The sequence below is a fragment of the Acyrthosiphon pisum genome, chromosome A1 (assembly GCF_005508785.2).
Source record: "Acyrthosiphon pisum isolate AL4f chromosome A1, pea_aphid_22Mar2018_4r6ur, whole genome shotgun sequence".
Lineage (NCBI taxonomy): Eukaryota > Metazoa > Arthropoda > Insecta > Hemiptera > Aphididae > Acyrthosiphon > Acyrthosiphon pisum.
Genome location: NC_042494.1, coordinates 33,242,354 through 33,268,325, shown reverse-complemented (window position 1 = coordinate 33,268,325; position 25,972 = coordinate 33,242,354). Strand labels below are relative to the sequence as shown.

The window sequence follows — 25,972 nt, the reverse complement described above, 5'->3', positions numbered from 1 at the left end:
ACGGCGGCATAATCGATGACGTCGCGCGTGAGCTGATCGGCACCGCGTCTCGGGATTGGATGGACATCCGTGGGATGCGCGCGCTACTCGCCCGGCCGTGGCCTGCGGGCCGGACAGGTAGAGTGTAGACCATTGACTCTCCCGTAGTCCCGTCTGCACTCAGCAGTCCTTGGATTACGCTACTTGTTGATTAAAATAGATCATTATAATATTACAAATTACCGCGGTACACGTTACACTTATTATTTGACTCGTAATTCACCAGGACTAATAATATTATGAGCTTAGTCATCAGTCATCTCGCCTTAAAATATCTATGACTGCATGAATGTGTATTTGGAAAATATCGGAAAAACTATCAAGTACAATTCATAACTAATGAATAATGATTATGGTAGTAAGTACCAACTCGTACGGTGTACGCTGCAATGAAGTGTAACAGTTACGTACTTACGTCAATAAATTGATGTACCTATATATAATATTATATGATGTACTCAGCCTAACCTATGTGTAGTAAATACAACAGAATTAAAGAAACGGCCAAAATCTATGTTCGGGGCATACTGCACAATGCAGAGGTATAATATTATACAGAAATGTGGAATGCACACAGCATTTTAGTTTGTTCTTCGATAATTTATGGTCAGTGGAGTGGTAGAGAGGAGCGGCATGATATACATTATAAAAACGCTCGTTTTTGTCGTATCAGAGTAGCAGGTATACCTCATGTCTCGTATGAATTTAATTCTTTTATGACAATATAACAAAAAAGATAATAATAATATAACGCCATACCATTATAATATATCATTATGTTTCTACCTACGCAGTACGCACTGAGTCGGCAGACGGCAGTGCAGGGGTTCGTGTTACAAACGAATACCGAAATATGGTTCCGATGTCCGTTTCAAAATCACGTCGTTGGGAAATGATACACACGCAACACGCATTTCTGTTATGAAATTATATTTCATTAGACGCGCGACGAGCTTCGCAGCCTATATTCAATATAAACATGCGACTATATTACTAATAACTAATAAGTAGGTACACATAAGTACATGACCATCGCACACGATCACGCTACAATGTATCTGTTCTGTAAGACTGTACTTTTATAAGTAGGTATGTATAACTTATGAACTAACTTAACTAATGAGTTATGACTTATGACATTGTATTCTAAGTTCTGTTCTGGTCTAGTCTGATGATGGACGACCGAGGAACGGGTTCATCACACGCGTGACAATTTTCACCCCGCGATGATAATAGTGAAACCTGCTGCGCCTTCATACTTAGTGCATATTTACAGGGTTTGTTTTAAAGAAATAGAGGCCCTGTGAACTATTTACTATTGGCCCTTTATAATAAAAACATTGGTAAACATTAAGAAAAAGGCTAAGTTAGCTGACTACAAAACACAAGTTTAACCCGTAAATCACAAACATTTTTTTCAAATTAAAAATTACAATACGCTTTTTTTAGGCAGAAAGTACAGTTTTAGTTATATGCGATGATATAAACAATGCATTCAATAATATAGGTATTAGGTATACATAATATTTTAAGAGGTTAATATTTTTATAAAAAAATCAAAATTATTAAAATTCATACGACTGTATTAATACTGTAGTACCTACTATATCTACTATACTAAATTTTAATGTACGGTTTATTGGCCTGTATAGAGTAAAATTGAATTTACAATATTATCGACGTAAAAAATGTCAGTAGAACGAGTATTTATTTGTGGTATTCTAAAATTAATTTACTTAACAGTTCAGGGCATACTATTTTACTGGTTAGTATTTTTTATAGAAACAAGACATCATTATAATTTCATCGCGATGATAAAGATTAGAGACATTACATTAAATTTTAATTTAACTTAATTTAAAACCTATCATACGCGTAGAAATCGTCTTAGAAGTTTATGAAGTTTATGAACTTTGTTAATTATACCTATTTTTAAAGGGTCCCATAAATAATATATGATAAATACGTAGTGCATTATATGCACTTGACTTTTGCCGATAACTGAAACGATTAAAGCCTTTGCGTTTATATGTCGGTTCAGAACTGATTTGATGGTGCTGAATAATTTAATTTTTTCAGTCTCATATTAGATACACGATTGTACTATATCCAGACAGCATTTTGTAATGATGGTATTATAACAACGTTAAACTAATATTATTCGTTATTATAATGTTATAATAATATTATTAAACAAAAAATTTCTGTCTGGGTAGTGCAGTTTTACTTCAATATGTGTATATAAATAAAGATTTGAAATATTTAACACGCACGTGTTCTTTTATAGCTGAGGTAGCTATTATAAAGGAATTTAAGAAACAAAAAATACCACGTCAGAAAATATTGAAATTGGAATATACGAAATATGTCCGATTAATGATTATGATAAAAACATGCAACAAACCGTGACTCGTGAGATCCAATTTTATTGATATATTCCAGTTTAAAGTTGTACAATAATGTAGTTATTTATACATACACCGATACACTACATCACTATCACACGTATCATTATTATTATAGACTATGCAGAACTTAAATAATTATAAGCACTTGCATAACGCGCTTTCATACAGCACACAACAGAGACAATAAAAATAGGTAATCATTTTCGCTAAGCAAATTTTCACGTAATTAATATTGTATAGGGAGGGTATTTAATACATATAAATATTATAGGTATCATCCAATTTTTAACTGTATTAATCGAAATATCTGCAGTTAAATTGACATATTGCTATATTACTCGAAACTGTACTTCTGAAATCTGAATACAATTTTGAATTTTATCTTTTAGGCATTAGCCGCTATATAATTTTGTAGATGGTAGACAATATATAGTACATATGTGTATTACCTGGTATTTCCTATTATTAAAGTATTAGAGTGCATTAGTTTAAACAGTGAATTGCGAAATTTTTATATTGAATATATTTACCTAATAAATTCATAAGTTTTTATTTAAGAGTTGTTATTATTTATCTATAAGTATTTTTTATTTAACAATTGTTATTAAATTATTAATTATGCTACATGTAAGTTCGGGGGCGTACTTATATCGATTCTGCTGACTTAGTTATCGACTGTCGACTCCAAAGACTATACTGTTATTGGTGGCGTGAACTTCTTATTCCTATGGAACAACTACCTTAAATAAGTACTTACCTACTACCTAACCCATACCATTTTTTTCATATTAGGTACTAAATGCATATTGAACGAATATTATAAACTCGTGAACCATACCATACTTCAATTTATTTTATTTTTTGAGTTTGTGTTCATCAGAAATTATCACTAATTTTGTGTGTGGGTTACAATTTAATTTTTTCATATTTTACACTTATCTTTTCACACATTTTAAACGTAGTTCATATATTATGACTATGCGAGTATAAATTATTAGCTAGTGCAGCCGTCTAGGTCTTGGAGACTGGAGTCATTGGGATACCAATCATCCACACTTTTGCATGAGGCAAAATAAACATTCACGCCACCAATGATACTGTTTATAATATCAACATATCTATTCCGCTGGCTATTGATTCCATCGGATATTGTTTATATTAAGTAGGTACATATTGATTATACCTTATATTAATATTGCATATTTTGTGTGAATAAGTGTGTTGGTACACATTTTTACTCCATGCCTCACGGTTTGCAGGGAACCGATACCTATACCGCAATTAAGTCTAGAGTTATTTCCGATTTCAATGACATATATCATACCTGATTTTTTTGTTTCAGTCTATTACCAGAAACTATTGTCAATTATAACTACATTTTTGAAAAAAATACAGAGCAGCGCATGGTTTAGAAACTGGAACCGATATTGATACAGCCATGTAGTTTATGTGCTTTATAGCATTTTTCCGTGTGAACTACTGATGACTTTGATCATCTTGATTTTTTTCGATTTATGTATAAATTATATTTGATATGGATAAAACAAGGAATTTAATTAATGTTTTTTTTTTTTTTTTGTAAGAACCGTGCAGAAACCGTTCCGTTTTCATTTTTGTTTTTCTATAATTCAAACTGAAATTGTAAAAATTATTATACAATGTAAATATAGCCAATATAGGCATACATAATACGTTAATAATAATTGTGTACAATTGTAGAGATGTTTGTAATGTTTTATAACAGTAGATAAACACTCATAGGTAATTAGTGATCCTTTCTGATTAACACCACCTCAAAAAAAAAAATAATAATAAAGTGAAGTATGGCATGGTTCAAGAGTTCATGATATTCGTTAGATGTGCATCATTACTATCATGCATTTGTGCAGTAACAATAATCATCACTAATCACTATTATCAGTATATTAATATCTTTTTTCATTTTAGTACCAACACTTTATAGAGACTAGCTAAACTAGTGTAGGTACTGTTTCCACAAGGCTATTGGCACAAACTAAACATTATAGGTACTACACTACTACACGTGCAGCTGTATATTTGTAGGTACCTATATCAGTAGGTATAGCATTTATCGTGGCTTATATTTGATACCTACCTATTTGATAATACGTTATTGTTGTTTGTTACCACTTAAGTTATTACAAATAATATAATTAAAACCTACTAAACTGTGATTTATAAATTATGTGTAGGTACTTTGTAAACTCCTAATTTTGTACACTCTTTGTACAAAATCTTATTTAAAAAATATTATTATTTATTTTCAAGTCACGATAAATTTATAAATTTGTTTTTAGTTTTTATACGTATTTAAGTATTTTATTGAAACTCTTAATAGAATACCTATACGGCTATACATGTACTGTGTCCACGTACAAATACGCTATAACATATTACGATTTAGGGTATACAATACCGCAACTTGCTAAAACGAGTGATTTAAACAATGGATGAATTAAAATAGAACGCTGAATGCTGATAAACATATTAACAAATTGGCAGTTTGGCAGCCATTAAAATTTAATAATTGACTTAAGAACAACTATTTTATAAATTGTCATTGTTTTTTTTTTGCATTATTGCATTAAACATTGAATAAAAAAGAAATAACTGAACTACCAAAGGAAATGTTTGATTTCTGAACAAAATATTTAATAATTATAATGGTTAAACGATTGATCGTTAATTAGGTATGTTTCATATGATTGAGTAAAATACCACTAAAAGAATTAGAAACGACATACAATCAATATGTTATCTAAAGTGATGTTAAGAAAAACATAGCATTATAAAATGTCCATAGTGAATTTTTTAATGTTAGCCAAATAATATTAGATGGATTATCCTAACATATTAATATATTATCCTGATTCTAGATGAAATAATGCTTATGATAAAAAGATGTAAAGTTAAAAAGGTGGACAAGTGGATGTCGCTCTGCTATACAGTAGGTTACAAGTGGGTCACTGTATAATGGATGGTATTAAATTTGAATTCAATGATATAATATCATTGTCTAAGAAAACCGATTCTGAGCGAAGACGGTGTGTCAGTCTAGGTATAAGACATATTATATACGTTTATATCTATGGTATTAAAAAAAAATTGACCTATAATAGGTACCTATAATAAATTCCAAATTAATCATATCGCAATATCCATAAGGTACTTATAACGCGTTATACATCAACAACAAACCGTGATACTATCATAGATATATAATAGTATACTTTAGAAGTTTCATGTACCCACGAATAATATTATACAATCGCAACAAAATAACTAAAATAGTTATTCTAGGTATTTTAATATGTAATTTCGTCCAAATTTGAACTTAAAATTAGTATAAAAATATACTGTGCTTATGTGTTTTTAGATTTTTTGGTAACAGAATTAACTACTTACGTAGAATCTTGTTTTAAATTTTCAATCCTTAGATTGTAAGAATATAGTAGGAGCCTTGTATTAAATTTTCAAGTATTTTTACTTAACAAATAAAGTTTTATTGACATTCATAGGAAAAAAAACTAATACAATTGGAAACTAAAAATGTCCTAAACAGTTCAAAACAAATCAAAATATTTTGAAAATTTTATCATGTATAAAGAATAGAAATATAAACAACCAGTGAAAATTACATGTATCTACGGTCATTTGTTTTAATGTTACACTAAAAACCAAAATCAATTTTCTCGAAAACAGATTTTGCGTAAAAATTCCTGTTTTTCCTTAATTTTTCTTTTGTTTTTCGAGGCGCTTTTGAAAACAACTTTTCAAAAGATACTGTTGAAGAAAATCGAAGCACTTTTACTATCCTAAAAGATGACAGACACAAAAAAAAAATATAAAAAACACACATCATTGTAAAATCAATTTCATCGTTCCACTCAGAATCTAAAATATCTATAATGATGAATAGTGATTATTGATTGCAATCAACTTGTACTAATGATTTTTTTATGTGAAACATCACAGTGCCGTAGCCAGAAATAATTTTTGATGTAAAATCATCTTTTGGGGCGTTCAGACTTTTCCGCTTAGGCAGTGACATTTTTATTCGAGTTATTCGAGCGTTATCCTTTTCACGTAACGCTAGCGCTTCTGACGTGCTGATTTTCTATGGGGGTAATATTTTGTGATTTGTGACTTTTTTCCAAATTTTTCGATGAAACACCGAAAATTCTTTTTCCACCAACAGTCTAATTCGGACGTCACACTGGGCGTCAACCTTGGAGGTAGGTTGAGATCGGAATTCGTGCCGAGCGAATTTTCTATGGAGGTAATATTTTCGTATTTGTGATTTTTTTCCAAATTTGTCGAAAAACTCCGAAAATTATTTTGCCACTAACAATCTAATTCGATGTGGTTTTTAATTAAATATGTTTGTAACTTTTATATAATATATGGGTCATAATAAAACTATGTTTTTAAGCTCATATATATGTTTTCACATCTTCTGAGGGTAGCTTGAGACACACGCGTTTTATTTTGGGGTGGGGGGGGGGCATTTTATTTTTTTCTCTAGTTTTTGCAATGCTATAATATCTAATTATGACCCCTTTTTTCATAAGTGTTTCTACTCTTTTTATGACTATATATTTATGTTAACAACTATATAGTACCTACATTCAATAAAACAATGTATTAACATTATTGTAAATCATAGGTGGTTAATATATTCATTAACATAAGTTTATTGTTTAAACATTTCATTTTTTGTTCGAATATTATCAAAATTTACTTACCACTTACAAGAATAGAAGACTAGCTATAATATTAAGAGGACGCCACACCCGCATGTGTAATGTGTTGTCTTCTTACAAACGCGTAACATACCAAATTTATGCTCAGAAATTCGTGTTTTACGCCGTTTGTTTAAAAATTAGAGTGAATCGACTTATTATGAAACTTGATCGTAAGAACATTATTTGTGTTTTGTTGTAAGTTTTTTTATGATAATTCAGTTTTTTTCTAAAATATTAGAATTTCTTCGCTTTTTGTCTATGTTTTATAGGAAGTGAATTTTTTTTTTAGTAATACTTAAGTAAAAGTGAATTTTGAAAAGAAAGAAAATTTATTTGGTACTATACTAGTTAAACAACACAACAAGTCAAAAATCCATTTCCCACATAATCTAGATAAGAGATTAAGGAATTCAAATGTTTTCAAAATTATAATATGGCGAAGTTTATAAGAGGTAAATCCACTCTAATTTTTAAACTAACAAAGCTAAACGTGATCTGCTGAGCGTAACATTTTCCATGTTACGCACTTGTAAGACGGAAACAACAAATGTCGGTGTAACGTATTCTTAATTAAAGAATAATTTTCCTTAAAAAAATCTGAATATTTTGTTCATGATTATGTTTGTTTATTAACCATGCTTTCAATTTTCATGCATATTTTCTGTAAAAAATAATTTCGATGTTTCGCATCTGCCAGGCGCCCCGCGATGGCTCACTTTTTAGTTTTTTTTAAATGATTGATAAATTGATAAATTTGATTTTTTAAATAATTTTAGTTCTTAAAATGCCAATCTTTCAAAATAATTTATCTCTTCTAAGTTCTAATAACATAATATGATCATTAAAATTTTATTTAGTATAATATTCACTAATATTTTTATATTTAATACTATTAGGTACTCACAGAATATTTTTTGAAAATATTTATAAAATTAATATTTAGGTATTTAATACAAAAACATTTACATATACTCGTGCAAGTAAATGTCGTATTAATAAAATATTTGAACATGTGTATCAATATTCTAGGTATTATTTAATTTAAAAAACACATAATATTATAGTTTCAATTTTTCCAGTTTACAAAAAATCAAGATATCAAAGACATGTTTTAAGATTAAAAACGTTAACAATCCGAAGAATTTCAGTAATTTGGGGATTCTAAACAGAGGTCGTTCAAACGAGTAATGTCGTATATATAATTTATCGTATTATAATATAGTCGTAGTGTTACCGTATTGGATGATACAAAGTGAAAGGAAGAAGGGTGCAACAGAAAAAAAAAATGACGCCTAATGGATACCGGCTCTGTATAAAATATATCTATCGATTTATACATTATACCAACGTTAATACACTACAGTATTTACCATCCTAATTCCAAAAATTCGGTGCAGGAAAATGTTAGCCTGGTTGTCCGTGACCCCGGGCGTGCTTGCATAGTTGTATACTTGTACCTATGCATATGTTAATTTGTCATACATTCATAATAATAATAATATTATGTTATTATTATATTATCATATAATATAAAATATATTATTTTATTATATTATTATCATATAATATTATTATGTTCACAGTATTGTACAATTGTAGTATAACAATAAAATATAACCAATACGAATTAAAAAAAATTGAAGCTGTTAAAAGAATTAAAAAAAATTAATGAATCCGTTATCAATAGAAGATCGACGAAGACCGTAATAAAGTATTTTACGTATAATATAATAATTTTTATAATAAAATATTTATTATTCAAAGTCCAAATTCCAATTTTTGTTTTTCGTTGTTTGCTTTGTGCGCGGTCTGCCTTTTCAGATCAGCCGGTATGAATATTGTCAACAAGAACCCGAAAGCCAGCAACCCGACGATCATCATGTTGGCCGCCAAATCACCCATGGTGCTAAACACCCAGCTGTAAATCGATGTTAGGATGAAGCCAATCAGTTGGGTTCCGCCGTTTAATAGACCGCTGGACGTGCCTTCGGGAATTGGGTACGTCAATTCGATGGCTAACTCGTAGCCGACGGGTAGATATCCAGTCATGAATAGCCTATATCATGTATGGTCATATATAAGTTATATTATATGATAGGTACCTAAACCTTAAATGTTATAATACACATTGTACAATTGTACATATTGTATATGTTACCGGAAAAGATGATAATTTAGGAATTGTCGTGATTACCTAGTCATTGTTGACAATAACTGGAAAGGATAAACAATGTTGAATATTTCTTACTTTTATTGACATTTCCGTATTATATTTGGCACTGTTATAAATCCGTATTAAAACAAATATAAAAACCTTTATTGGTGATCGGTTTGATTGTGGAACATAGTATGGTCAATCTGGTTTTATGCTATCGTTATTCGTTTTTATTGCTTGTAACTTATAAAAAATGTTCAATACTATAGGTGTCGTTATGGACACTTCCGATATGAGATAGTACTGTACTGGATTTAAATGAAACGCACTTAAAATTTGACAATAACCCAAGTTATTATTAATTGAAAATAAATAATTTTTTTTTTCGATAATGATGAATATTGTGAACGAATCGAAGAAATAAAACAATCCAAAATCACGCTATCCACAGCTGGAAAAAAAAGTGTACGAAAGATTATAGGAATATTCGTAAGAAAGATATTCTTGCTATTAGCGGTAAGGATTATAGTCTTATTAAAACCATAACCAATGTGACAGAGAGTGAGCGTTATTACTTATTAGTTTATTACGTACAAAATGAAGAGTATTGTTTGATATCATTCATTCTACACATACAAAAATCGGTCATGAAGGCCGATACCTGAGATGCTGTGTTGTTAAAATTCCTTTTATATAGGAATCCGTTCAATTCCTCGTTCCTTTAGTATAAATAGGAATTCGTTCAGTTCCTTGTTCATTTAATGTCAAAAAGAACTCGTCCAATTACTAGTTCCTATAAAAAAGGAACTCATTCTTTTCCTCGTTCCTCGTAAATGTATAATAACTAATAACTTATTAGTTATTATTACTAATCAGAACACAGTCATATGTGAATAAAAAATTGGTAGCTTTGTCCATAATTTTTTTAGTAGATTAATAACATGATAAGTAAACAAAAATACAACATTTTTCTCCCCAAATGTTTTTTTACACTTTTCCGAGAAGAACAAAAGAATTATAATACTTACGTTCCTATTCCTAAAAATAAGGAATTGATTCACATTCCTGTTCCTTTAAAACTAATGGAATTTATTCCTTCATTCGTTCCTTAACAACACTGCTGAGATGTCTGAACTTAAATTAAAATATTCTAGTGTGACAAAGGAAATAATAATGGTTTCAAAAAAAAAAAAATCAATGTAATAAAGAATATTAATTATGATTATGATTTATCCTAAATAATAAGTAGGTATATTATTTAATTTTTAATTTTATCATCAATGCCTTCTTTTATTAGGAATTGTCATCAGTTACTAGTCGTTGACATTAATTCTTTATTAAATCAGGTAGGTATTATCGTTATTGACTAGTCATCGTCATTTGTCAACATTGAATAAATATCATCTTTTCCGGTAACATATATACAAATATTTTATGCTTATATAATACTAGATGGTCCCGTTCACTTCGACGCTTGTAAAGAATTACAACTTTAAAAAAAAAATTTGTTTGTTCAACTCCTTTTGGGTGTAATTCAGCCTCCCCATTATAGGCAAACCGACTATGTCGGATCACGGACAATGTGCGACAACATATTATCAAGTAGACAATCTGTGAAAATTTGATTTGATACATACCTGCACCTGATCTGCCCAATTAACCAATGGCAACCAATAAAATAATAAATACTAATTATTTCTCCTATAGCCAATATAGCAACCATTCATAAACAAAAATTTCCACCGGAAATCTCAAAATCCCTGTTTGAGCACCTCCCCGGGTTGGACCTACCGGGTTCAATTGTGAATCTAAATCATCCCGGGAACCACTCAAACACACACAAAAAATGTCAACAAAATCGGTCCAACCGTTTAAAACGCCTTGGAATAATAATAACAATTAAAAAAATAATAATAATAATTTTTATTAAAATTTAAAACCAATAGCAACCATTCACAAACAAACATCGTAAATTTCAAAATCTCTGCTATTTGAGCACCTCTCCGGGTCGGACCTCTAATTTACCCTTTCTAAATTAGCTTTCCCAGAGGTCTAATCTATCTCTGTACCAAATGCCATCGCAATCGGATGAACGGTTTAGGAATGCATTAAAGACACCCGACACACACTGCATACACACGAATATTCATTTTTATATATTACATAGATGACAAATTATCATGCATATTATGATTTTATGGAGGATAGGCCTAAATTTTTGAACTATGTTCCTAGTTCTGATTTGTGAACACGAAACAAAAAGTATTCAATTTTTAGATCAAACCCGAACTAAAATTTAAAAAGTTCTAAAAAATAATATAAATATTAATAATAATATATTGACAAAATATAATGAAAAAAAACCGAGCCACTCGGGGACTGCCACGGTAAAGCTATTGCATAGTAATTTTGTAGCTATTTATCATCTAAATATAACTATTTATTTTTGTATTATATTAATTCAAGTTAGGTACACTTTTTGAGCGCGGTGACCGAAGTTAATATATTTGAAATATTTTTATTATAATTACATATTTGCATCTATTCATTTTATTATAGGTTATATGCTCATTACACCGATAGGTACTACTGTACTAGAGCCCTATTCATTTTTTGACATAATTATAAAATGTGTGAAGCTTAACTTTAAGCACTCAATATATGCGACGAAATACAAAAATACTTAAAATGAGTGAATTAGCGACTGCCAATTTGGAGATATTGACACTAAAAATATTCATAAATTATAATTAGTTAAAAAATATCATATTATTATATAATTTCATCGAAATAGAGACGCCGCGCAATGCGACTTCTGTAATAGCCAATGCCGGGTTTTTATTAATATTACATTATATTTTATGATCGTTCCAAGTTATGATAGCAAGTTTGTAAAATCATACAAATTTAGTTTAAGGGTGTCGGTGCCCGTGCGTTTTTTGGTACAAAAACATGTCTTACAGGAAAAACTCTCACGACCTGTAGAATTGTCGGATTTCGTTAATTTTTTTTTTTTTTTTCTTAATGTAGAGAACATTTTGTAGGTTGGATAAAAGCCCGATTTTGAAAACTATAATTATAGAAACTGGAATATGCATTTGAAAAATGCATAATATTTGTCCTTTTTCAAACGTATTTTTCTACTACTATTCAAAGTAAAATAAAAAATCGAGCTTTGATCCGACCTGTAGAAACTTCTCATCTTTCAGATAAAAAAAAAAAATAACGAAATCCGACAATTCTACAGGGCGTGAGAGTTTTTTGAAGTCATTTTCGTTGATATAATACACTGTATCGACCCCGTCTAAATAAGTATCGAGCTGTAGATTAGTGGAAAAGTATTATAATTAAGGCAATAACTAAAATATAAAACATAATATTCAAATAGCATAGAAATTTCGAAAATTGGAAATACTGGCACCGACACCTTTAAAATACTTTTAGCACAAAATATTTTTTTGTAATGCTTTTTAATTTAACATTTATTTATTAATATATTGAAAACGCACTTTACAATATTATAACAATTATTGTACTTATATAAGTTTTTAGATTTTACTCATTTAGGCACCTTATCATTGTGAGGGCCAGGGGGGTCTAAGACCTGTACTTTAAACTTCTGGAGGGGGGCTAGTCTAGTTCCACCTCCTGCTTACAATCATAATTCATAATGCTTGTATTAAAAAGTAAAAAAAGTTAATAATATATGCAAAACAAACAAACATTTAACAAAAAACTAATACATATTATACTGATTGCATTTGTGAATTTCAGAACATTCAAATGATATAAAGTCCAATTATTTAAGATAAATTAACTAAAGCTATTAAATTAAAATTAAATAATATTAGATAAACTATGATTAAATCCACGTGGCGATTATCACAATATGGTAATACCACTGAGTAACACATTTTGAAACAATGATGTATACGTCCTACTTGCTGTAGGTATAGTTATTGTGAATTGGCTATCATACAAATTTAATACTTAGGTATGTAAAACAATTTACAAAACTTTATAAGACATGCTTTGGACAGAATTCCTTATATTTTATCAATTAAAATTTTAAACACCCGATTGAATAATAATAATAGTTCAATAATATTATTTTATAAAGTTCAAATATTGTAACGATTCACATTTAGGTAACCGCTGATTAATATTTATTTCGGCAAGAATACCGTTACTCTATTATTTTAGAATATAATTTTAACTATTAATATAATTAATTAGCGATATGCCAACTAATTTTAAGAAAAAAAAAATGTATAAGAATGTATATTTTAATTTATATATTAACGGAAACGATTCGGTTATATAACCTTAAATATCATATTATATTATTTATCCTTTATTTTTGATTATGCATCTATATAATTCAGGTAATATTTTAGAATAAAAATAAAAATTTGCGGTGAAGTTTCGATCTACAGATCACCTATATTACCCTACTTTGTATGCCCCTCCTGTAAAACGGTATTCTTACTTATATTCCTTTATTGTTTAAGATACAATATACAGTGATAGATTATTTCTGGCGACCAAACTCACCCCAATAACGAAGCCGTAATGTATATTATCCAAATAGATTGACCGTGCGACAGGCTGAACGTATAGATCAACATCGAGATCAATGTACTGCCGTAAATCATCAGGGTCGTCTGTCTGTAAATATGAATCATCTTATAATATTTTACTCTTAAGTTATTATAGGGTTAAATTATTATTATTTTTTTTTTTTTTCATTTATTTGAGCCGCAACTACTAAGGTCATTGGCTTACAATATTTACAACAGTAATATTTACATTTACATCACGAGATTAAATATAACAGAATTAAATTATTATAAATTTTTTAATTATTGTAATTAATAAAATATGCATGTAACATCCATATTGGATTAGGAATTTTAAGATGAGGTATGCAGTAACGTTAGATAAATGATGTCAACTATATATACAAGTACTTTATACTTGGGTTACTTTTGTGATAACTTATAAGTTAAATTAGTTGTTTGGGTAGTGAATTGATAAATATTTACTGTTAAAATGTAAATATACTATATTAATAGGTAGGACGGTAGGTACAATTCTCGTCTGGGCCGGGTGACAATTTAGGCTGCTTTTTTTTAAACCATCCTAATATCAAGTAATACAGCATTATTCTTAATGCATTTTATCAATATACATAATATATTATGAAACTTCCAAATTCCAATGCTAATTTGTATATTTTAACTCGAATATTATCTATAACTGGTATATTCGGTATGGTCATTTACAAGATTTTATATAGGTATATTTTTTAATGCAAGTATGCAATGAAAATAAATAATAAGTATTCAGTAAACATCTTCTTTTTTTTCGTAAGTGATAAATATAAAAAAAAACTGGATTAACTTTACAGATGTGTAAGCCATAATATGCCCAAAAAATAGGCATTATGTATATTATAAAATTGATGCAACTTCCATAGTTATTTAAAATCATAATTTGTTTTCTTCTGTTTTTATTTTTTTCTCAATTTTGAATTGAATAAGTTATTATTAAAATGTAATTGTATATACAAATAATATGCTTATGGCCTTAGTACCTAGTCAAAGCAGAAATTTATAATTTCAAGACCAATAAAAAAAAAAATTATAAAAGTCAATGAATTTGAAATATTCTAATGTTCTATTATATTGTTTCATTAAAATATATATATATATTCAAAAGTAGGGTATATCATCATAAAATTAGTAAATACGAAGCTATTTAAAAAAAAACTTACTAAAGACCTAACATTTTCCCGAAAGTCTCTAAAAATGGTTTCATTTTTTCATTAATTGTATTCCTAAACTAAATTGTTTTTTATTTATCATACAATATAGTAGGGCTAGGACTTATATGCAATAACAACTTGTAAAATATGCATTTTACTAACACCAAAATATGCGAAATATACAAATACAATATATTTTTATTTCTCTATAACATTTAATATGTTTTGAATAAAAATCAGAAACTAATTATTAACTATAAATTATAAGTAGGTAGTTATTATTACATTACATATTGCTGTAATGCTATTATGTTCTTTTAAATTTTGAATCACAAATTATCGGTGATTAGAACGAAGAATGAATTTATATTGACTAAAACTTGTCGTAGGTTGTAGGTACTGGTACTAATGAAAAGCAAAATTAATGTAAAGGTAATTCAGTCGTCAGACAAAGATAAGAATAGATAGTAAATTTACAACAATTCAACAAATCCCAAAAATTATAGACGGTCCATTAAATAAATACCATTTAAAATTCATATATTTTGATTTCAAGCTCTGATACATCAATTAAATCAGTGATCTAATTAAGAGATTATTATAATATGTGTTAGGATTGTTAAAACGAGCTCTTTTTAAGCCTTATTTATTAATCAAAAGTGGACATTGTACAAATATAAATATAAAATAATTAATTATAATAGTACCTACTATATTTATTTTTAATATTCTGATTTCTCGGAATATATTGGTGTTTGCTGATATATACGACCATGGCGTGAGGTAAGGTCATGTACAGAGGTTAATTTATGATTAAATGTTATTGAGTAATAATTATACTAGGTACCTTCTACCTAATAAGTAATAGGTATTAGACAATTATATAAAACATATAGGTATAAGATAAAATGTTACCTACGTTTAGTTTATATAATAAGTGTCTTACTTATAGAGATGTGTTTTATCTAGAATGTATCCACTTATAATCGAACCACCTAGGCCACATAGTACTAATGTTAGGCCAATTCGTCCGACGTCTTTTTCGTGACCCTAAAATAAAATGATAAACGCACCAAATTACTTTGAGTTATTTTAATTTAGAGCTTACTCACTGGGAAATAGAGCAAAATAAATTGGTTGAGCAAAGTTGATATAGCAACAAATGCACCGACATTAATACCGTAAGATATAAGCAATAAAGTGTATCCATTGTTTTTTAGCAGTTCTTTAACCGAGCTCATGAATCCGTCTTGTAATATTGCCGGGTCGTCTCTTTTTTTTCTTTGTACAACTTGAGCATTACTTGGGGCTATATGTGGTTCGGCTTGTATAACTGAAATAATATAACGTTTGGTTTTGGCTTAAGACATATTAACAAATATTATTTAACTTGAAAACGTTTACTCAATAATTACAAATTTAAATTTTGAAGATACACACATTAGTGAATAATACTTACTCCAAATAACTAAGAAGAATACTACAGTATTCAAAATAGCAAAGGATATAAACATTTTCCATAAATCATATCCTATTTCTTCTAAGTTGTCGCTATCCTGTACTATCATCGGTGGTATTAAAAATCCAAATGCTGCTCCTAGCTGAAAAAAAAATGAGTAGATTAAATTTTAACCCATAAGTTTAGTTGCTTTGTTAATATTATATACATATTATATACACGCATGTACCTATAATATATTATTTAGATGCAAGTAGGTGTATAATATTACCGTCTATGCTATGGTATTTATCACCCCTTAAAACGATGAATACATATTATTTATATATTATATTAGAACATTTTATACCTGTTAATATATTTTGTCTATTTAATATAAATTTAAAATTAATAATATTAGTTATAGAAAAATGTATTCAACAATGTAAATTTTCAAATGTCTTAAAAAATTAATTGTGAGCAACAATATATACCTAGTACATATTTTGCATACTAGGTTTCTAGGTACCTTCTAACATGTTCAGTGGGCCTATTATCTTCTTAAAGAATAAATAAAGCTAAAAATAAAAATAATGTACCATTGAGTAGGTCATTATAATGGATGTGTTAAATTTTATTCAACAATAAATCATTGCATACAAAAAATAATTCCTGGTAGAAATGGTACGTCACCTCTATTTCTAAAATATATACTTTATAATGCCTACGTACTGAAATCAATATTTTATTTTTCTAATAGTAATACTGCAGATTTAGATACCGTTGAGCTAGATTTTGGCAGATGTCAAAATAATATCGCTTACATTATATAATAATAATTATAATATTTTATCACTTATGTATATGAATAGGTACCAAACAACAGTAGAACGATGTAAGTACCTAGGTACCTAAATGGTTCTTGGCATAAATAATTTAAAATTAGTTTAAATATTTTGATAATATTATAACACAGAGAAAATAATAATAAACAAAATGGCGAATTATGTCAAGTCCCTACTATAATTTTTTGAGTTACAAAAAAATTACAATTAATATTGTTAAAGATAATTTTGTTAATTTTCATCTATGTCCATTAATTGTCCAATTTCGTTAAAATTCGAACTGCACACGAAAATTGTGCGTGTGTATATTCGATATTTTTAATCAGGTAATAGACAAATTACGAAAAACATTGATTAAATTTTACTCACAAACAAAAATGTTATATTGTTATCATACACAAATCAAAAATAACTAAAAAAGCAGAACATTTCAAATATCTATAAATACAAAGCCAATATATTGTATAGTATAAAGAGCCAAAATATTTTGAAAATTATAAAAATATTAGGAAATGTTAATATCTATACCTAAATATTTTATGATAAATTCTTAACTGTTATTCATTTTATGACAACAATAAAACAAAATCTTTTTTTGTTGTATCTGTTTTGGGGCAAAAATGTCAGTATTTTATTTTGTTTCACCCGATTACTTTGAAAAGTACTTTTTTGAAATAAATTTGTCTCCCCCTCCCCCTCCCAAAAAAAAAAAAAATCCGACCGCCATGAAATTAAAGATGAAACATTTTTACTGCTGTAATGAGTGTTTCATTCATCAGGTTAAAACAATTAATAAAACAATTATAAGAAGAATATAATTGTTCTGCTCAGACTCTAAAAAACTACATTGCATAATAAATTAATACATACAGGATATGAATATGAAATAATTATTATTTTTATTTAATTAAAATTTTTATCTATTATTCAATAGAATAATAAAAACTTTTAAAATTTAATTGTTTAGCTGTTATTTTATACTGTAATATCGGTTTATAGTATGGGTGAAAATCAAAGGTCTACGAGCTTCACTATAACAGTATCTAAAAATCTATTTATATTATAACAGATGTAATTTTATACGACATTCTAATAATGAATATACTATAGGTAATCATATAAATAAAGTCAAAGTAATTAAAAATGTATTGATTTTCTCAACTCTAATAATATTTTCATATAATTCTAAATCGATAACAGAGTTAAGCATAGGCGCAAATAGCGTTTGAGATTTGGGTGGCTAATAGGGCTAATAGGGCTTTACTTTGACAATATTGAATAAGCTTGTAGGAGATGTTTGGGAGGGCTATGGACATTTTTGGGGGGCTTAGCCCCTAAAGCCTCCCCCCCTATTTGCGCCTATGGAGTTAACTATTTACAGTTAATAGGCAACCATACACACATTTAATACAAATGTATTGCTTTTCACATTATATGATTTTGTTATTGATACACGGTAGTGCGGCTTAGGTGCTCATATTATAGTTATGTGGATCCAATTCTATATATTGTCCCCCTATTCACGACTTAATATAAATGGACCTAATTTAACCAGATATACATTACCGTTACGAGGGCAATGTCGTTAACACTAATTATGGATATTGGTAACATCCTGTCAAAGGTTCCTTTATGAAAATATAACTACATAATGGTACTGGAAGATAATGCAGCAAAGTCAAGAAATAATGTAAGTAGCAAGTGGTACCTATACTTACGGTTTGTCATGATTTGTAGTGTAATTAATTAAATATTTACCTACTAGATTAGATAAACAGGATGTTATTTATCTTGTGTTCGTAGCATAATATTTTTGTTTACCTATATTAAAGGTCCATAAATTATAATAACATGACAGTTAACCTTTATTTAATTGAATAATTATACTTGGTATTAAATATTTATTAAAAATAAATCGATATCCTATATGATTAAATTACATACATAAATATTTAGTACATACTTAAATATCTAATTTTGTCCAAAACATAGTTAGAGAAGCCTTGTATTAAATGAAAACAATTTTATTGATAATATTTATAGTAAAAAAATTTAAAAAAATTGAAAATTAAAAATGTCTATTAATAGATTAAAACGAGTCAAACTATTTGAAAATTTTACCATATATATAAAATGATAAAATAATCATTTGGTGAAAATGTCATGTATAGGTATTTGGTTATTTTTTTTAGAGCTACAACTAAAAACAAAATCTATTAGATATATCGAAAACTAGGTTTGCGTAAATTGTCTGTTTTTCCTTATTTTTTTTTTGTTTTTTGCCGACGCTTTTGGACTTATTTGGAATTTTTACTTTTGACGATCCAAAGTACTAACTAGATTCACTTTTATACCAGAAAATATGCTGAAGTTTAAAAATGAAGTTTTTTTATTGTTCAAAATTGCAGAGCCCTACTTTGGGGGGAGGGATAGGGGTGCTGCAGACATAATTAGGGCCACCATATATTAATGTAATACAGTCATATACGATTTATTTATATCAAACAACAAAAAATAATTACTTATATATACAAATGGTATAAATTATTTTAATTTTTATTATTATAATTTTGAAAAATAATTTGAGTATAAAAAAATTATAAAGCAAAAAAAATTATAATTTCAGTTAAGGGGCCCCACAAAAAATTTAGCCCCGGGTCTTAAAATTTCTAAGTGGGGCTGTGCTAAGACCTGATGACAGACACAAAGAAAACACCCACATCATTGTAAAATCAATACATTCATCGCTCTGTTGAGAATCTAAAATGTTGGATAAACGATAATTCTTACGCAATACCGCATTTCGATGAAGTGAATTATGTTTTATTGTTGTAACTAAAAAAAAATAACTGTAGAGACATACAATTTTCAAAATCAACTTATAGGTTAATATGACACATAATCAAAAATTCAATCTACTGTTTTAATATAAGAATACAAATTACAAACAGCAATATACATATATATAAATTATAGACTGACAGACCGTCTCTGCTCAGAATCGTTTGTCATCATATACAATGATTTATCATTGAATTTAAATTAAGTCATCCATTACAGTGACCTACTCAATGACTAGGTACACTTGAAACTTACAACTATACAGCAGAACACCTAACCTCAGTTTTCTTATGGATGGATTTAATATATTATTTCATAAAGTGAATTAATTTAAAGATTTTTTTTATTAATTGCCATTGTAAACCGAGGAATATTTTGTTTCACTATATTTAGACTATTTCCATGATGGCATTAATTCTTAAAATTATTAAATTAATTATGTGTTAAGAAATGTAGTGGACATTTTAGATATTAAATGAAAATGTACATTTTAAAATTCAAAAACTTTTACCAGGGTCCAGTATAATTTAGTATTTACAATATAATATAAGTAAGTAGTATTTAGTATTTAAATACAAGTGCATTTTTAAAATTTAATTCTTGGTACTTTGTATTTGTTATTTTAATTTATTGCATTTGTTGACTCCTAGATTAATAATAAATGTAAAATTAATACTTTATGGCATTGTCATTTTATTACAGATTGTTTTGATATGTAGATATTTAGCCGTTTAGCCTATTGAGATTTAGAAAAGGTTATTGATCCTGGTGAAATTACTGTGTGTTTGCAGGTATAATATTAATGACACATTTTCATTGAGTATAGAAGGTAACTATGTATCTGTGTTATGTTGTAAATAGTTTTTATATGAATTCAGAATTGTATTATATAGTAGGTACCTAACACAATACCTATTATGTATAGAGTGTGGATCACTGTATCCCCTCCCCATGCTCCTATATCAACTTCACTGAAAACACGATGGCCCACCCTGTACTTGTGAATATTTGACAAGTCACTAGTTATTGATGTGTGGTATTGTAGTATGGTTGCACCAATACGACTATAAATATTTATCTAAGCTGTCGGTATTCGAAATATGTTTTGAACATTATTTGCTTAGGTTGTAATGGATTTCAAATCCACGATAATATGAAAAATATAATTTTTTAATCTTAAATTTATTTTTATCAGCATATTGAATTATGAACTGTCTCACAAACTTTTGCTCCATTCTAAAAAAAGGTTAAGACACATTTACCTGGTTACCAAAAACTCCTAAAGAACATGCGGTGGAGACTTCGGTAGATCCAAACCAAACAGCTGCTAATCTGGAAGGTAAACTCAGGATGAATGCTTGTGAGCATGCCACCAAACCTTGTCCCAACAGCGTGATCATGAATCGACCCGGCACAGCAGAAAAAACCTTAATCCATGCGCCCAGACATGTGCCGGCAGCGCCCATCACCATCGTCACTTTAAGACCCTAAAACATAATTACAAGCAAATATGTGACAAAGTCTACTCGTACATATTAGTATATAGGTATAATACACGTTCTGCGTTTAGTTATTATCGGTTAAACCATTTTATAATTTTGAAATATTCCAAAATACCTATTCATTTGTTCCGATTCCCTATACATTTAATACCAGGTGTCAAAAAGTAACAGCAAATACTTAAGTGAAATTTGCACTGATTATTGAACATTTAATTAATAATTAATTTATGATGGATATCTTGATGAATCTGAATTTAAATTTAGAGATTATTATAAAAAAATATTATTTAGGGTTTTATATCTATTGTTATTTAAATAATTACACGACAATATTTAACATAAAATATTGTTGGGCTGAAACTAAGTGTATAAAAAATACATTTATCAAATAAGGTATAATTAAATCAGCTATATTGTATGAGGTTAAATAATTAAATTGTGTAGTCGATTGATCATCCTGACAGCATTTGATTTGTTAATTTAAAATATTTGATTGCCTTGTATAATGTGGACCGTTGCAGGTCTTCGTTTACAGCAGGGGTCGGTAACCTATTTGATGTCAAGGGCCAAAAAATAAATTAAAATTGTTCACGGATCACAATTTGAATATACATTATTTTATTTTAAACAAAAATGTATTGTCATATCAAATTTAGTTATATCAAGTTCCTAACTGTTAAGTATAATAATTTAACAAGCTATATATAAACAAAGTTATAATACTTAATAATAAATGTCAAAATTATATAAAAAAACAAGTTAGGAAAGCTGCGAGCGTGCTAGTTTTCTAGTTTCTTAATGTTTTTTAATACAACGCAATAAAATATAATTTCATATTATACAATAAAATAATTTTTTGGTAACCTTTATACTTGGTAAATATTTTTTTTTAATATTGAATACTATGAATCTATATCAAACACTCATATTTTGATTTTTTTTTTTAAATATTGGCTAGTGCAAATAGACTTTAAATAGAACCGTGGGTTATAAAATCTTAATACAAACAATTATTGTTACTATGTACTCGTAACTAATGGACGGATGGAACAAGGATATAACTATATAAGGTGTTCAAAACTTATGTTTAGAAACCTAAAATACAAAGTAAATGTGATTTTTGAATTAGATTATTATCAGCCAATTTGCTGATAGAAGGTTTGATATTCGATGTGAAAATTCTCAATACAGCATTTAAGTGATCATTGGTTAATCATAAAACTATATTTGCTTTTTCGATATTTCATTAGTGAAAAAGTTTACTTACAATAAATTATAATAATATGTTCTTTCAAACACGATCAATATTTTTTTAGCAAAATCAAATATTTTGATAAGTTTTATTTCATGGAGACTCGAATTAAACTGTAAGTTATGAGTTATGACTTATGACTTATGCCTTATGGGTATAATGAAACTTGAAGTGCAGTTTTAAAACTTCGTCAATTTGTAACTCATTTTCTTCCTTTGTAGACTTTACAAGGTATGTGCCTGCGGGCCACTCGTTATCACATAGTTTCCTATTTTATATTTTAGTGTGTGACTTTAAATAGTTTATTGTTCTTAAACAAATTCGACCAATTAAATAGCTTAAAGTTAGTTCGTATTAATGTTAAGTCGTAGATTTCACGCTAAATTCGTGCTACTATTAGTCATTAGATACTACTAAACGCGCAACTATATGAATCAACAATTTTTAAATTTATAAAAATTTATTATATGTGTCTTGCATGTTTGTCGGATTTTATATATATTAAGAATTGTACTACGTTATGGTAATATTTATAATACATTAACGATTGATTTTTTTTTATTTATGCGTATGTTATTAATGAATATATTGTCAAAAGAGTAATAATTTTAACTGTAATTTAGGTAGGTAGGTACTGGTTAAAAAGATAAGATACCTTGACTATCAGATAAAATTTAAAGTAAAAAGCAAAAATACTTTTGAAAGTTTATATATATATATATAAATAAATCGTACTTATATAATATAAAGTTGCATAATATTAAATTGCAAATAGTACATACCTAATATATAATTAAAATAATATTAGATATGTAGGTAAAATTAATAACGCTGGAACAAGAACGGCAACCAGAACTTTTTAGTCCAGTCCAAACACCAGCTTACCTACTTAATACAGCCAAATAACCATCATAATGCCACTCCATATTAAACATCAAGGAATTGCAATGATGTTTGCCACTAAACTTGATAGTAACAAAATTATATCCGCCGTCTAATCATGTCCTTCTTTGCAAGCCAATTTCGAAAAAACAACATTAAATTAAAAAATATCCCCACATCCGAAGTCTCCAGCATTCTTCCGCATGGACTACGCAAGGATATTGATATCATTCTTGTCAATCTACCCAGAAACTCAACTATAACTCTCATTTATACATACAAGATTTCAAAAACATGTTGTCACTATAAACTAGGTATATTAAAATTTAAAAGATTATACATCATACTCTTCGAAAATAGAAAGTATGTAATGTGGTATCGCTATTGTATAAAATAAAGAAGTAACAACATTCGAACTCACACTACTACACTAGAGTGATCCATATACACTGAACACTGATGAAGAAACTGCTATTGAAAAACAATATGATAATACCTATCATTCTAAGTTGATCTTTAAGCACAATTGCAAGTATTGCAAACACACATAAATCTAATGAGTAATGATGTAAAGCAAAGAATATTTATCACCTTAATTTCCACCAATCACACCAAAGGAGAATTTAAAAAGTCTTGTGGATACCAGATCACTGGTCGCCGGTCGGTCGAAGATATCGAAAAAGTCAACATACACGCCAATAATATAGCATCTTCGACCGCTGCAGGCAACATTTCCCTCATCACCTTTTAGGCGCGATATTAACAAATAATACATCTAAATACCAAAACAATCTAGGCAAATCCTTTGGTCAAAACGAAATACCAAATTAAATGAAATAAAACCTACTATTCTCCAGAACAATCATTAGCACAGAAGAAAGAAAACGATACCAACTGACTAAGAATAGGTCATATACTAAACTCATGGATATGCACTGTCTCGAGGAGCATCCTAAATAGATGACATGTGCTGTTTTACTTTTGTATACACATGTTGGTTGAATGGGCTGCGTACGAGTTGATTCCCGGGTACTTGTTTACCTGCACTGATACCGTTGAGTTGATTCCCTGGTCATTAAATAATATTTTCAATATATTTAGTCAAATATTCAGCCTATTTTAGCCTAACCCAAGAAACACTACGAGGAAGTTGGCTGACAAGTTTCTCAAAAATGTTGTTCTTTTCAGTTTTTTCATATTTTGAAAATCATTCAATTTTTCGCTAAAAAATTATTCTTAAAAAATTTAATAATTAGGTAAAAAATTATTATTGAAAAAATTTAGTAATTTGGTAAAAATGTATAACATTTTTTAAAAAATTGGTATCTGGTAATGACATTACCAGTATACTGTGACATATAATGACCCGGGAATCAATTCGTACGGGTGGCGTAGCCAGTAGGCTGAGGTAGGGTTGCCATAAAAGTTCAAGTACCGACCGGGACATTTACAAAAATAATTTAATCAACCTTTTTTTTTTTTTTTAATTATAAAATTTAGAACACGGTGTAATGTACCTGGGTCTATATATATAGTATAAAATAATAATAGCATTGAATTATGAAAGAAATTAAATTAGATGATACATTTGATTAATAAAATAATATTTATTTATTTATTTTGAAATATTATATTTTTCTGACTTTATCACCTATTTCAATAGCTTTGGATTTTCCATAGCATACGTATGAAATTCCGAACAAGTTATTTTGAGATTAAATTTGCATTACTTTCTACAGTTTCTACTTGAAGACGGTTACGTTCATTTGTCCACTGGGCCATTATCAGTGAAAATATCCTTTCAACATTATAGAGTTATGACCAGGAATAGCATATAAGTATTGGCATTTGGCACATCAAAATTAAATTACGTTTTCTTTCCAATATATCAGTTTTTTTGAAAGAAATGTAACCATTTTTATAAAAATATAATTTAATATAATTATTGGTACTAATATTATTTACACATAACCGGGACTTTTGTAGGGTCTAGTGGGACCACAGGGACCGAAGTCATGAACTGGTGAGTGGTGACATGTCCCGGTGTACCGGGACGTATGGCAACCTAGGCTGAGGG

At 28.4% G+C, this 25,972-nt stretch overlaps 1 protein-coding gene across 1 annotated transcript in view; it reads right to left on the bottom strand.

Annotated features, from left to right (window-relative positions):
* Positions 1-8,755: 8,755 nt before the first annotated feature.
* Positions 8,756-25,972, bottom strand: part of LOC100159243 (feline leukemia virus subgroup C receptor-related protein 2) — a 23,709-nt gene continuing 6,492 nt past the window's right edge. The window contains exons 2-7 of the mRNA XM_001949128.5: positions 21,522-21,746; positions 16,595-16,736; positions 16,248-16,468; positions 16,082-16,185; positions 13,923-14,036; positions 8,756-9,269 (exon numbers count right to left, since the gene is read on the bottom strand). Of these exons, the coding sequence (XP_001949163.2) occupies positions 8,972-9,269; positions 13,923-14,036; positions 16,082-16,185; positions 16,248-16,468; positions 16,595-16,736; positions 21,522-21,746 (1,104 nt within the window). The 3' untranslated portion in view covers positions 8,756-8,971. The remainder of the gene's footprint in view (positions 9,270-13,922; positions 14,037-16,081; positions 16,186-16,247; positions 16,469-16,594; positions 16,737-21,521; positions 21,747-25,972) is intronic.